This window comes from Manacus vitellinus, unplaced genomic scaffold (genome assembly GCF_001715985.3).
Source record: "Manacus vitellinus isolate BGI_N305 unplaced genomic scaffold, ASM171598v3 scaffold_25_pilon, whole genome shotgun sequence".
NCBI lineage: Eukaryota > Metazoa > Chordata > Aves > Passeriformes > Pipridae > Manacus > Manacus vitellinus.
In genome coordinates this window covers 8245158-8260501 of record NW_021939882.1, presented here as the reverse complement: position 1 = coordinate 8260501, position 15344 = coordinate 8245158, and the positions used below count along the sequence as shown (strand labels likewise).

Below are 15344 nucleotides of genomic sequence, written 5' to 3'. Positions count from 1 at the left end.
ATTCATAGAACATAGAATGATTTGGGTTTGAAGGGACCTTAAATTTTGTTCCATTACCCCCTGCCATGGGCAGGGACATCTTCCACTAGCCCAGGTTGCTCCAAGCACTGTCCAACCTGCCCTTGAACACTCCCAGGGATGGGGCAGCCACAGCTTCTCTGGGCAACCTGTGCCAGGGCCTCCCCACCCTCACAGGGAAGATTTTCTTCCTAATATCCCATCTAAACCTGCTCTCTGTCAGTTTGAAGCCATTCCCCCTTGTCCTGTCACTCCAGGCCCTTGTAAATAGTCTCTGTCCATGTTTCTTGCAGGCTCCCTTCAGGCTCTGGAAGGCCACAATTAGGTCACCCCAAAGCTTCTCTTCTCCAGGCTGAACGATCCCAGCTCTCCCAGCCTTTCCTCACAGCAGAGCTGCTCCATCCTCTGATAATCTTGATGCCTCCTCTGGATCCAGCACTTGTTAAACACCATGAGATTCCCAAGGGCCACCATTTGAGCTTGTCCAGGTCCCTCTGGATGACATTCTGTCCTTCAGATGTGTCACTGCACCCCTTAGGCTGTCAACAGCTTAATTCCTAGGCTGTTTTGAAGACTGCAACTCATATCTATACTTAAACAGCTTGACTATTTCTACTACAAATTCTGATATTTCTTGGATGGGGCAAGAACATCTGCACAGCACTACAGCCATCTAGAAATGTGGCATGATAATCACCCCCTTCTGTAAAACACTCGAAGATCTCAGAATGAAGTGTTGGATCATGTTAATAACACAGCTAAACATCATCAGATGGTAGTGGAATACAGACACAGGGAATACACTCATTTTCATTCCACACAGCTTAAGGAGGCAATGGCTTGAGCTGGGTCAGCATCCAGTAGATAACAGGAAACTTCTGGCTTCTCTTTACCTGAGGAAACATTGCTGGTGGTAACTCATATAGACCAGCATTGTACCAACCAGCCTGTGGACTATTTACTTCTTATACTATAGCCTGTATTCCTTTTTGAACAAATTATTCAGCCTCATGAATTAGCAAGCTTCTCCCTTGTTTTCCTTTTCACACAACCCTGCAGAAAATTGCGAGAATTCCCCCATCTTAATTTTACGGAGCTGATAAAAAAGATCACAACAAATTTCGGTGAAAACAGAACAATTTTTTTTCTTTTTTTTTTTTCCCCAAACAACTCCATGTGTGTATGCATGGAGTATTTTATAGAATAGCATAAAATCTATATTATACAGAGTAGGATCCAGCAGGGTTTTCCTGATGGAATATGGAAATGATTGTGCTGTTTGAGCAGCACAGGAATGAATACAGTGGAGACCTGCCTGGTGTATCCAGAAACACTATGATCCTCTTTTTACAGACAAATATTTAGGGACCTGCTCTACATCACCCATTAAGCCTGTAATGGGATCCTGACTGGGAAAACAGTTTTCTGTAATGAAGTCCAATCTTCTGGGCGTTATCTCAAATGATGTTCTTTCTTAAGCTTTAACTTTGGTGATATGAACATAATTAACATATTCATCAATTTCTTAGCATCTTTCCATGGAGACCTATTTAAATAATATTGATAATACCAATCTTCTTTTAAGCATACAATGGCATCAAATATCAATTAATGATGTGCTGGCTTTTAGATTCATTACAAATATATAATTAACAATCATAGGAAGAACAAGCTTAGGAAAAAAAAAACAAGAGGAAAAAGAAAACTTAGATGTATTGATGATACAAGTAAAATGGCTTTATATAAGGAATAAATAATAAAACTCCCTAAGTTAATGTATCTTTAAATTTATTTGAAATGTTATTCCACTATTGAAACTTGTGTAAATGGCACTAAATAAAATGCAATCTCTTTTAACTTGGTCTAGACTGCAGTCTTCATAAAATACAAACCCCAGCAGCTCCTACTCAGTGGAAGGAACCTTCTTCTAGGTGTTGCCAATATGTTAAAATGCTAATAAATGCTAATAAAACTCAGTGTTATAAAATAAAGCCCACATCATCAACTGCAATAGTGTGATCAGTGCAAACATGAAGCACCTGAAAGCAGCATCTCACGTCAAAACACGAATAAAATCGGTGGGGGAAATTCTCCCGTACAACTCAACTGCACAGATCCAGTGTCACACTCCTAGCTGCTACCTGCTGTTGAAGGGATTTTCTCCTGGGATGATGTGAGTGCTGTCCTTCCCCACCAGGAGCTTGATTCGATCGTAGAACGACTTCACAGCGGGTGCTCCGGAGTGGCTCTGCTGGATGATGTCCAGGGGGTCCCGCGAGCCCCGGCACAGGAGGCTGTTCTGGCAGGTGGACTGGAGGCAGCAGTCTGGGTCCAGGCAGTCCACCAAGCCATCTGAAAGGTAATAATTCTCATATTCAGCCAGCTGCACGGCGCTGTTGAGTAGTAATATCCGATGGAAAACTGAAGGCACTGGGAAAAACTTCAAGCTTACTATTCATACCATCTCTGTGCCCTAAAACTGGTAATGGAGCCAACAGTGCAACGAGGATGAGGCTTTTGAGCTCACTGCTTGGACACCTACAATTATTTTATCACAGAATCACAGAATGTGCTGACTTGGAAGGGACCCACAAGGGTCATCGAGCCCAACCCTTAGCCCTGCACAGGACAGCCCCAAGAGTCACTGATGTTAGAGGAGGATCAGTCCCAGAGAAATCTGTTAAAGCCTGGAATTAGGAAGAAGGAAGTGGTAGGAATAAAGGATTTTTTGTTTAGGTTCTTTGCCTGGTAGGGTTTTTTGTTTGTTTCATTTTGTTTGGTTGGGTTTTGTTTTGTTTTTGTTCCCCCTTTTTGTTTGTTTGGTTGGGTTTTTTTGTTTGTCTTGTGAATTACACTGTTTCATTTGATTTGTTCTGTTTGGGGAGCTGAAAGGAGATCGGGGCACAGAGTAAATTATCATTATCTAAGTAAAACAAAAATTAAATTGTAGCCATTTTGGCAATTCACAGGGAAGTGCTGCTGGAACTCCCACCTCCCACAGATGCCTCAGAACTTGTGTGCATACTTAGACAAGGAAGGATCAGTCAGAGTTAGTGGGTTCAGTCATCATATTACATATCAGGTTGTCCATCAAGAATATTTTTTAAGATATATTTTTAAGAAAAAATAGAATTTCAACATCAGAAATTAAAATGGAGTCAATGGGAAGATCGATCTGTATACTTAGATAAATAACAGCTGACTGTTTTTAGCACACAGAGTAACAAGTCTAGCATCATCCTTTCCTTTGATATCAGCATTTAACTGAAATATGTTCTCTCAATGGAGTTCTACTGTAATTTAAAAATTAATAACCATTTATTTTAAAACATTATCATTTCTAACAATTTAGTAACATTTGTTCATCTTCTCTAGCAAGAATCAGGTATTCAATCTGCAATCTGTTTATGTCTGTAAACCTTCAGAGTCTCCCCAAGGTGTATTAATCTGATTTTTTCAATACAAATATGGCCTGGGCATACACTGAACACCATACAAAATAGAGATCATTCCAGTAGGGAAGCTGACAAAAGTACCTTACAGTAAGATCATGACTCATGCATTTTCAAGATTTTCAAATGCACAACAGACCACTAGAGTGATAACTGGAAAAACAACAAAAGAAAAAAAAACAACCCAAAACTATAAAAAAACTTTCTTATTTTACAATTAGCCTTGTATTTCCAACCCACTGTGTGTGCCTAAAATGACTGTTTCTGATTTAAAACCAAAATTGCCCAGGTATGCTGGCAATGTTTCAGTCAGGCCTCCAAAGACATTTAAGTCAGACAAAGTACCTTGTTGTGAGAGCTGTATGTTGCTTTAAGGTCAGCCGCCTATTCACATTAAGAGCTCCATTTATCTTGAGATCCTTTCCAACGTGGCCGTAGGAATTTTCTGTTTTGCTGCAGTCCATTTTCCACCCACTTTATATAATCATTCTAAGGACATCATGAGCTTCAGGGTATAACTCAAGGCACTTTTCCTATTAAGCTCTGAGAACTTTTTCTCAGTATCCTGCATTCCTTTTCAGCTTGTGAGAACCCTACAACCATGAACTTAGAGCTGCCCACTGTTTAGACCACTCAGTTCTTTTACTCACACGACCACCAGGCTAAAAAAAATCCTATCAACACACCAGAAATAACAGAGGCAAAACACAGGATATAAATTTCACATTTACACGCTGAAGCTGCATCATATTTTTGCCGTACCTGTTATTAGAGGTGAGCACAAGTTACGCCTGCAACGACCTCATCATGTAGCAGATTATGGGATGCTGTAACCAAACCCTTCTGATGACACCACGAACTTTGAATGGGCATATCAATCTCCCAGCCTCCTGTCAGTCATGAGAATCACATCTTCATGCTCACGAGCCCCCCTGGATATCGCCTGACATTGCAATCTCCAGTAAATTACCCTGCCACTGCCAATCTCACCGTTATCTCACAAACAATCAAGCAGGCAATCAAACTGCTCTGAATTGCCAGTTCAGGACCTGGGAGGCTGGAAACGTCTCCATTCAACACCAGGGAGAAACCTGCCTGTGATGCCTCTCATGTAAGAAGGTTTCAGTGCAGTTATGTGAATTCAGACCCACACACTTTCAGCTGGCTGCAACATTATTTAGAAAAGACAGGCACAGAGCATAACAAATATACACAATTCTCTTGTTTAGAACATTATTACTTATAATATATGGCTATATTCCCCTGCACTAATTTATTCCCAGATGGTTGGAGTCAGGAGTCAGGATATTTTTACCTCATGAGCTAGTAGATCCAGCTTGTTGCAACAGCAGCACTGAGTTCTGGGTGTGTTCAGCACAGACCCCGGGCACTGCTGCTTGGTATCAAAGGCTTATACACCACTGTGCTGGTCACATTCACACTTGCTGCTATTATTGACTTTGCTGCTCTCACATCTCTGACTCTGTGCATGAAAGTATCAGTTACTCAGCAAATATCAATTTTTAGTTCACGTTTGTCTAATTTGCTATCCAGACTATTATCACAGAATGACTGAGGTTGGCAAGGACCTCTGGAGGTCATTTGGTCCAATTCCCCTGCTCAAGCAAGGCTACCAGAAACCAACTGCTCAGGTCCATGCTCAGACAGCTTTTGAATATCTGCAAGGTTGGAGACTCCACAAGCTCACTGGGCACCTTCTCCAGTGCTCACTCACTGCACAAAGAAGTGTTTCCCAGCACACATGTGTGCCTGGGATTGTTTCTCCTCATGTGCAGGACCTTGCACTTCATGAGGTTTCTATCAGCCCGTTTTTCCAGCCATATTGTACCGTTACATATGAAGTAAATTGTTACAAAATCATTTATTTGCATTAGACTCAGTTGATTTAAACAAGGGCTAGAAAAAAATGTACTTTCTGTAAGAGAAACTCTGCCATTAGCATGAATTTTAATTAGAATTCAGTACTTTGTTTTTTAATATATGTTTCAGAGCTTGTCATCTTCCAGATTTCCTCAGGTATGCTGAATTATTTACACAGTTAATTCAATGACAAAACCCTCACCATTCGCCTCCCCAAAATATTGCTGCTTTTCATGGCATACATATCTGAGTTTGAAGTGGGCAGTTAGCAGCTCTCTGAAACTCTGCATGCCCAAGGGAAGAGACTGGAGAGGGAGTTAAGATGACTTCTTTCAGACTGAAAGAAGTCCTGACTTGGCCTTAACTGAGAAGAAGAAAAGAGGAAATTTTGATCTGATTTAAACTGGCAGCACAGGATTAACTCTCCATTGCTGTTCATGGTTCTTAATTCTCAAATCTTTTCAGAAACCAAGCAAGTGGCATAGTATTCCTCATGAAGACTTCACTTCTGCTGATGGATACACACATTTCTTGACTTTCCACAGGTTTCTTGGCAGACTTTGCTATACAGCAAAAAGAAAACTTTAAACCATTACATGTAAGCAGACTAACCTCCTTGTGCATGCCATATTTGAGAGGGCTTTATTATTGTGTTCCTCTGGACCATCCTTACAAGGACTAAAAAGCTCTCAGCAGGAATAGTGATATATTTTACTGCTAATGTATTTAGAACCTCTCAGCATCAGTTTTCCTTCACCACTGAATATACTTCTCACCACTTCCAGGCAACTGGATTCCAGAACTGAGCTACACCTTTCTGCAGAAACTTGATGCTTGAGCTATTGGGGTTTTGTTAAACCCCTGTGAGTAAATTAGCTTTAGTTTACACACTTCCTCAAACACTTGCAGGTTGTGCTTCAGGTTCAATTCACGATGCAGGTTAAAATGAGTGAACTATGACTTGACATCCAGCTGCTTGAGAAAATGCTTTCTGTACCCAGCAGGGGACAGTTCTGTTTCCAACCCAAAACTCCTGAGCCCGTGCTCAGCAGAGGGCATCCTTACACTTCACTAGCTGCAGGAGCCGGGGACTTTCACAGCCTAATTCCTGGAAATTTTTCTTTTTCCAATAAACATTTCAGACTGATGATTAAAATGGAGGTGGGGAGGAGTGGGGGGGGAACAGCAGCTACTACGAACCCTGAGGGCAAAAGGGTCTTTGATCACTCTAAGGGCAAATTAGTTAATTTATCATGATCCGATTTTAATTATGTGCAGTATTAATATACCCAAGGTGAAAGAATTAGAGATGCTCTATCAGATTATCAAAAGAGTAGGCCTTCTCTCTGCCAACACAGAAATATTTTAATTGAGCTCTAAAATTGCATGCAGAACTGCTTCCACAGGCTGGCTATGCCACAGCCCAGTGTATCTTATTACCAGGAAGTTTCATCTAATATTTAACCCAAATTTTCACACTTTTCAGGCCTGATCTAATTCCTGTCAGCTATATTGCCATATATCATTCAAAATAATTCCTCAGAAGTTGCTGGTGCTAACAAGAAAGGAAATGCTTCTATTCCTGTTCCAGCCCTGTTTCCTCAAATAGCCAAACTGGAAAGTCTCTCCATTATACCACTGCCTTTTATAGCTAACTGCGAGCACAACAGAGTATTTTTGTAACCAAAGCTGCCTTTCAGGAAAAGCTGGATTATAAATCCCAAATTTTGGTGAAGAAGAATTAACCTGGATTCTGTGTAATGCTGGTTGTGCCTCCAAAAACTCCACAATGAGGGTATAAAGATGGGTATAAAGAGCCACTGCAGCGATTTCCTCGTGCAATACGTCAAAAGAAATAGGAACCTAAAAAGTAATGTACCCTCTCCCATTCCTCAAAATACCACCTGTAATGCCTTAAAGCACCCTGGAATATCAAAGTGGTCAAGCACCAGGCCCACTTCCCTTGTCCATTCAGGATCCCTGTGCTGCCCAGAGCTCTGGCAGCCAGGAAAACCCTCATTCCTGAGCTGGAAGAACCTACTGCAGGTGTAGCTCCAGCTACACCCTGAGAGCTTGGGGGTCTCTCAGCATCCCTGGATAGTGGATTATTGATGCTCCAGCTCCAAACCCCACCTTGCTCAGAGTGAAGCTGACCCAGACAGCTCCAAGACAAGAAGCAATCTTGAAAAAACACATTTATTCAGCCCCGGGGTGCACAGATACCTACACGGACACCAAGGCCTTTTTAAACCACGGAACTTGCAGCCACTGAATTTCTTGCTTTCTCCTCTCCACGGGTTGTAAGAGCACGTTATTGTGGGAACACCTCCCGTGAGGGGCAGAGGCAGGATAAGCTGGCTAATGTGTGCAAAGGCGATTAGAGGCTGACACCAAGTTCTAACAGAATCCCACACAGGCACACTCATTAGCTCTTGTCAAACTTACATAATGTCTAGTTTCGGTACCCATTTTATACCCCAGCCCACATGACTCACCCTGGCCCCCACCCCCAGCAGATTTCAACTCCTGATTGCGTTTAATGCTCTAAAACTGACTATTGTGCAGGCTCTGGGAAGGTATTTTCTGCGCCAAGAGTATTCTGGGTATTTATATTGAGAACTTCATAAAATCTTTTGTCTGTGCTGAATTAGAGACCCCCGCTGAGACAGTGCTTGTTGAGGCAAGCTAAATTACATGATTTGCTTTTGTGCTGCGAAATACTTGTATTATCTTAAATGTCACGAGCCTGATGCAGTATCAAGTCAAAGGATTTGTAATTTTCTAAAAGCAATTTTTTTCTAAATGTTTATTGCAGGAAGACACTTCTCTTTTCCTTCTATTTTCCTTCTGTCTAATTTCAGAGATGAGTTTTCTAAGACAACTCAAATAAACAGCCTTTCAATCAGTCAAGTGCACTGTCCTGACAGTGAACTTCTCTAGAAATGTATTTTCCTCGTGAATTGAAGAGATTTCATACTGGAGCAGATCGCTGACTTTCTCTCATTCATTATCTTTAATGTATTGTGCCAAACAGAATTACCACCAACTGTACTTCTTGGTGGGGTTACAGCTATAAAGTAACAAACCGAAGGGCAAAATTTGCCTTCTGAGAGATGCACATCTCTCTTTGGAAAGCCAAGTGGAAAATAAAGTAAAATGTATTTTAAAAAGAATGTCCCACTTTGCATAACAAATAAGAAACTCCTCATTCTATTTAGCTTAGTATTCTATACTGCTGTGGGTTGCTTCCTTTCCTTCCCCTCCCAATTTTAGTCCAGATAATTACATTTTGAGGAGAAATGTGATCTGGGAAGTGATAATAAGCAGTGATTGCATTTAAGCCTTTTTTTTATTTCTTTCTTTTTTTTATTTTTTAACCTGCCTGCACCTGTCCTCTCCATCCTGATCAAATCTGAAACAAACCAATTTAGCAAAATTTTGGTTATTTTCTGTTTTTCTTTCTCTGAGATTACACAACTGTATTGGCAATAAAAAAGTATAAAAATGAGTAATTTTAAAAAATGCAAAAAGTGAAAGAAGAGAGAAAGAAGGAAAAGAAAAGCCTAGAAAGAGCAACCCCAGTGGGTAATATGGGCTCCTAGCAGGGTTGCTTCTGCAGAGGCCAGGGTTCTTAAATATCTCTCCCAAATTATCCCAAGATGCTCAGAACAGACCCCTCAAACATAATGGGCATGAGCTGCATCCAATACCTAATGAAAATATTCTTTAGAAAAGATATATGAGTTTTGCTATGCATTACATTGTCTAATGTACCTGGAGGCACTATAAGGTCTAAGGTGAAATCTAGTTAAACACACACAATTTAAGGAGATACTAAAAACATTTTTCAATTTAGGAACAAGCAAATTATGATAAAACAGTTTTTTGCAAAAAGATGGGTATAAAGAGCCACTGCAGAGATTTCCTTATGCAGTATGTCAAAAGAAACAGGAATTTAAAAAGTAGCATATCCTCTCCCATTCCTCAAAATACCATCTGTAATGCCTTAATTTCCTAAAATAAATCCACAGTGAATTAAATGGGTTATATGTGTCTATTGGGGGGATTATATATTGTAAGCACAATTATAGGTCTTAAAATAAAGCTATTTCTAAGCCCTCCAAAAGATGCTTAATAATGATTAGGTTACTGAGGGACTGGTTAAGGAGAGATATTGGCTTTAGAAGTGGCCACAGTGTAATTGTGTAAGCCAAACATGGTTTGGAAAGCAGAAGCACTTTCCAATTTAAAGAGATCTTAGAAGTGAGTCAGTGCCACAATCCTCCTCCTTTTCAGCCAGGCTTCGGCCTTAAAGACAAATAAATAAATAAACAGATAAATAAGAGACTTTCAAGTTTTTTCAGCAAAGCACCATAGTAACCATAAACAGGTTTATAGTGAATTATAGAATCACAGAATGGTTTGGGTTGGAAGGGACCTTAAAGACCATCTATTTCCACCTCTCTGCCATGGGCAGGGACACCTTCCACTAGACCAGATTGCTCCAAACCCTGTCCAGCCCAGCCTTGAACACTTCCAGGATGAAGACCTTGTTAAGCCTATATCTCTATTTGACCTGTGATGGTGAGGACAAATGCAGGTCCAGTGCTACCTCAGGTCATGCCCAGCTCCACCTGAACAGCCCTGGGAGGATAAAACAGCTTTGGACACCTCTCCTCTCTCTGCTCTGGAATCACATTTTATTTATGTGAGTAATCCACACTGACATTTCATTTAAAATGAAGATTTTTAAGTCTCAACGAGACAAAGACACATCTGCCCCTTATAGGAATAAACCAACTAAAGAGCATTAAACTAAAACAGAAAGAAAATATTAAGGATAATCTTTCATTTTTCTCTTTTTGAACTACAGTGTGGAGTTTGCATTGTGGCAGATAATAAGACAAAGCAGGACAAATGGGAATCCCTCTGGAGTCAGTGGCAATGCTCTTCCTGACATCCATGAAATGAAGACTTGGCCCAAGGCCTTTGAATCTGATTGTTAGATACAAATTACAATAGGAATGGCTGAACAGGGAGAGAGCTCCAAAATATGTTGGAGTTGCTGCCACATGGGGAAAAATGGAAGATAGAAAATGATAATTCCCTTTCAGTGACATGCTGAAGGAACTGCACTTTACAACATACATAGATGGACAGAAAGGAAGGAGGTTCAGCTGTCCGAAGAAGGACCCCATTTAGGAAAAAAAAAAGTGTTTTTAGCAACCCTACTGCCTTCTGAAAGAACAGCTTGCATCTTCAGTACTACCCCAGAACTACCTGCCTATGTTAACAGAGCAGTGTTGCTAATGGAGCAGCAAATGAGTTCAACATTTTGCTGCAAATAAACTCAGCTGAGTTTCAAATGAAAAGAGTGACTGGAAGGAGAGGCAATTTCTTTAACTTCCAATAATCTTGCATTTTATGTGAAACTTGGGGTTCTGGTAACTATCTGGATCTTCAGCATTGATTCCCATAGTACAGTTTTCAGCTTTGTCTAATGAGAAAACTTAATTTTGTCTGTTCCTTTCTAAACACAGTCACAATAATGTAAAGGTGCAGTTCAAAGCAGAGAGCACACATCCCTTCCAGCCTCTCCATTCCTGCATGCTCCCCTACAAACACACAGGTCACAGGACACATTCCTGGCCAGGTGTGTGGTGATCCAGACACATAAAGAGCAGTACAGCTCAGGCAAAGGCAGAACTGCACTCCGAGATATTAAGCATTAAGTGATTAATGCTATATTTGAGTTTTGTTGTAGCCCTTGTGACAGTTTGACAAACTGATGGTGATGACAATGGCTCTGTCCTCACAGTGCATATTGGAAAGGACCCCACGCTGTCTCAATGAAATCTGAAACTCAAAATATAATCAAGCAAACTGCAACAGCAAAAATCACCAGGGCACGAGAGAGATTGAAGAGCTCTGCAGTGCCACAGCCTGTGGGTAACTCAGCCTGTGCCAGGTACAACACATGGGGTGGCAAAATTCAAGTGTCTTTGGTTTTTCAGATATACCTGGCAAGTGTGTGGAGGAACAGCACCTGAGCTCCCTCATACAAGCACTCTATAGAAACACAGTAAGGATGAGACCATGGGAGAGCAGGAATGACTGCTGAATTAAAGTGCTGAGCTCAGGGTCAAAAGACAAGAGGATTCATTTCTGCCTTTATCATAAAATCCCCATGTGAAAATGTGTGGGTCAAAGGGACTTCTCAGGTTATCTGGACCTTGGAACAAGCATAAATTTTCAATCTATTTACACTCACAAGAAGTGATGAGCTATAACCTCTCTAGTCTCTGGAAAAAAATGACTTCAACCTGCAAGCCTTGAGAACATCTGAAGAGTTCTCCCCTAAATCTTTCCAGCCTTCAGCCTCACCAATCTGTTTTCTTTTTGAGGTGCTTTACTGTGGTAAACCAGAAACCATGCACCCTGCATGGTAATGGAATACAGGATTTTGCATTAATTAGTAATACATAATATTAGATGTCTATTGTATGGCATAGTCTATGTATTCTTTGCCTTCAATGAATTACCATTTGCCTTCTGTGAACTGAGTTTTAGAATTCTGCAATTTTACATTAGGATGAACAGCTGAACGGTCTCACTGGTCATTTTTTCCCCTGTTTGCCTGTCTGTTATACAAGTGCAGAATAATGTCCTGGATAGATAAATAAACCTCTTATTGCAGTATTTGTAATAGTGTTTTCCAAAGTCATTCCTTGCTTTGAGGACACTGTAATGATACATCTATTTTCAAATTATCCTTTATAATCTTCAAAGTCTGTAAAAACTGCAAATCTAAGCAGTTCACCTTTTAGTTTCTCCCAGAGCATATTAGGACAAGTTTAGTGTTTGGTTTTTTTATATATTTAAATGCCAATAATGTAACTTGGCAGTTAGATTCTGCTCTTTACGATTCAGTTACAGCTATAAATCAAGTTCTAGTTCTCTGAAATTGAATCAGCTTTAGCACTTCTAAAATACTTCCATAAGCCCTGATCATGTGAAACCAAGGAACTAATAGAGGATTTTCATATTAAAACTGGTGGATGATACTCAGATGTGGTTAATATCATGTAATCAAAACCAAACCCCCCTGTTTCTCAGTTTGGGACTTACAAACAATTTCTAAACCCTGAAATCTTACATAAAATTAAAGCAGTCATCTTAATGACAATTTTACCCTAGAAGAAGCCATTCAAAGCAGCCAAATGTTTCTTTGCAGTTTTATGAAATACATTTATAAAACATTAAATGTTATAAAACATTTATTAAGCAGCAAACAACAGATGTGCTCTTTAGATTAATCATTGGCCAAAGAAAAGCGAAGGAATCTCAAGGACGAAAGTTGTGTCTGATATTTGGTTTTTAACAGAGAGCAGGAGCACATGAAAAAGAATTTACTAAGGACATTGTATTGAAAGTTGCTTCAAATGAAGGAGCAAATTAAGCAACCTTGTTTAGATGGCACAACTTCTTAGATCTGCCTTCGGGACAGCATGGCCTAATACACCATGGAAGGCTCTTACAAAACTTGATAAAGTAAAGCCATCTTTGGAGGGATAGGGTGTGGGGTGGGACTGAGCATCCCACTCGCCCTGCCACGGGAGCTGTGGGTCCCCACGTCCCCCCCATGGCCACAGCTCCCTCCCTCTCCTCTGCTCGGAGAGAAATGTAACACCACCGCTGACAGCAGTGACTCCCGAGGCAGGTGTGTGCAACCCTCTGCTCTTTCGGGGCCGGGAATCGAAAGGCTTTGCTCACCTCCCTCGTTATCCTTGTTGTCGGCACAGGCGGTTTCCATGGCGACGCTGCATCCCGGCCCCCTCCAGCCGCTCTGGCAGACGCACTGCCAGCTGTTCTGGCCCAGCGTGCACCTCCCGTTGCCATTGCACAGGTCCGGGCATCCATCTGGGAGGACAAACGCAGGAGGTAAGCCCAGGGCACACCCACCCCGCTGCAGTGTTACTGTGCAGACAAAAAGGTCCTGCTGCTGGGACAAACACTCTTGGTGAAGAAAGGGGACACCTCTGACAAATGGGGATCTAGCTCGAGCCAAAGGGCAGGAGGATCCCTACCTGCTCTAATACATGCCTTAAAAATCCTGTGAAGGTTCAGACCTCGAGCTGACAGTCTGCTGACAGAAGATCTGTCTCCTACCTGCACACAACATAGGGAGGGGGAACGTCTTCTTCAACAAGCTCGTCAATGCTCAGAGGGCTTTTGCACTGTCAATTGCATCATTCTCCAGAGTGGCTCTAAACACAAGGTTTAAATAAATAGTTTTGTCTCTAAACACAAAGTTTAAATAAATAGTTTTGTCTCTAAACACAAAGTTTAAATAAATAGTTTTGTCTCTAAACACAAAGTTTAAATAAATAGTTTTGAAAATATTTTCCTTCACTGACAGTGGTTTTAGGCTACCTACTTATTTAATGCTAAGTTTACTTGTATTATGAATGTAACATTTCACACTTTCTGAAAAACACATTAGAGGAGATATCCCCCAAAAGATGTATGTTTTGAATTGATTATGGATATGACAACTTATTGTATAGCAAGAGCCAAAATAGGAACAAAAATATTAATTAGCTAAGCTGCTAACAAATGCTAACGTTCTAACAAATGTCCACAGGTGATAGAATACCTCAGCTGCTTTTTTCTGGAACTAAACGAGTCTCAGGAGGCACTACTGGTACCTTACTGAATATTCATTATGAAGAAGGGTAAGGAAACCAAACTGCAGCCTTGGTAAATACAACTAAATCCATCAGTACCAATCCTCACAAGCACATGTATTTGTCTGTGGAGGTGACAGAAGAGATTTAAGTGACCTGCAGCAGGTCTCTCACAGCACCTCTTCACAACTCTGAGCAGAAGACTGTGTGGCCATATTGACAATAGGTGTTGGATCTCAAATGTTCACAAGCTCTTGTTTGAGTTGAAAGTACAGTCTGATCCTGCCATCTCTACAACCACTGGAGAACATGGAACAAAGATCTCATTGCTGCCACTTTTGGACAGGAAATTTTACCTCAGAACAGTTCACAAGGCTTCACCTCTCCACCAGCAGTGATGAGTCACTGTTGGAATCAAGACATGCAGGGACCCACTGCAGCTCCCTCAGCTCTCACTGCCTGGCTGGGTTAGTCCTTCACATTTGACACCGTGCCCCCAAGCTGTGACTATTAATTAAGTATTCCACTCCTCCAGGCATTTTAAGAGCACAAAAGGACTAATGGGCACCCTACCAGACTGTGGATACTCTTCTCATCAATTGTGAGTGAGGAAGGTAGCAGCGAGAAATACCCTGAAAACAAACAAATATGTTTTCTTTGCCTGACAGCACCGCCTCAGATGTGCAGCACTGGAGAAAGGCTAAGATGACAGGATATCACCTTTGTGCCCCTTGGCCTCTGTAGGTAGCAGGGAACAGAAGAAATGGTCAAGTTACCACAGCTTTCCCGCTAGTGTTGAAAGGCTGAAGCCCTCCAGAAATCACTAATTTAGGCTGCTGTGTGTTTCTACAAACCTGTTCAGAAAGCCACAGCTCTGAGTTTCTCTCTTCCTGCTCCTCCCAACTCCTTGGCTGTAGCCAGGTGATGGCAGAGGGCAGTTCCTCTGACCCCACACTGGTTTTCAGGCTTCTGCAGGAGTTTGCCACTTATCACAACAGGTCCAAGTCTATTCAGTTCATGTCACACAGAAAGCTATCAGATATAAACAAGTCCTATAAGTTGTATTTCAGTGTTGTTGTGTATTAAAAAAATAGTACCCCTTTCAATTAAATTTACAGTTACTTTGCCATCACATAGCTTAGCTGCAAGAAATTTCACTTACTTTTGCAGCACAGGTAATAGATTTTCAAGACATTTATTTTATCTCTTTCATTTTGTCAGGTTGTTTGAGTTTGAGGGGAGGCATCCCAGTGCAGGACCAATTATTTGTTTTAAAGGAAAAACAAGCAGTAATTGTGAATATACA

At 41.1% G+C, this 15344-nt stretch overlaps 1 protein-coding gene across 1 annotated transcript in view; it reads right to left on the bottom strand.

The window, feature by feature from the left end:
* The window catches only part of TENM2 (teneurin transmembrane protein 2), a 489523-nt gene that overhangs the window by 41215 nt on the left and 432964 nt on the right, over window positions 1-15344 (bottom strand). Inside the window, 2 exon segments of the mRNA XM_029960226.1 lie at window positions 2160-2370; window positions 13125-13271. Coding sequence (XP_029816086.1) covers window positions 2160-2370; window positions 13125-13271 — 358 coding nt within the window.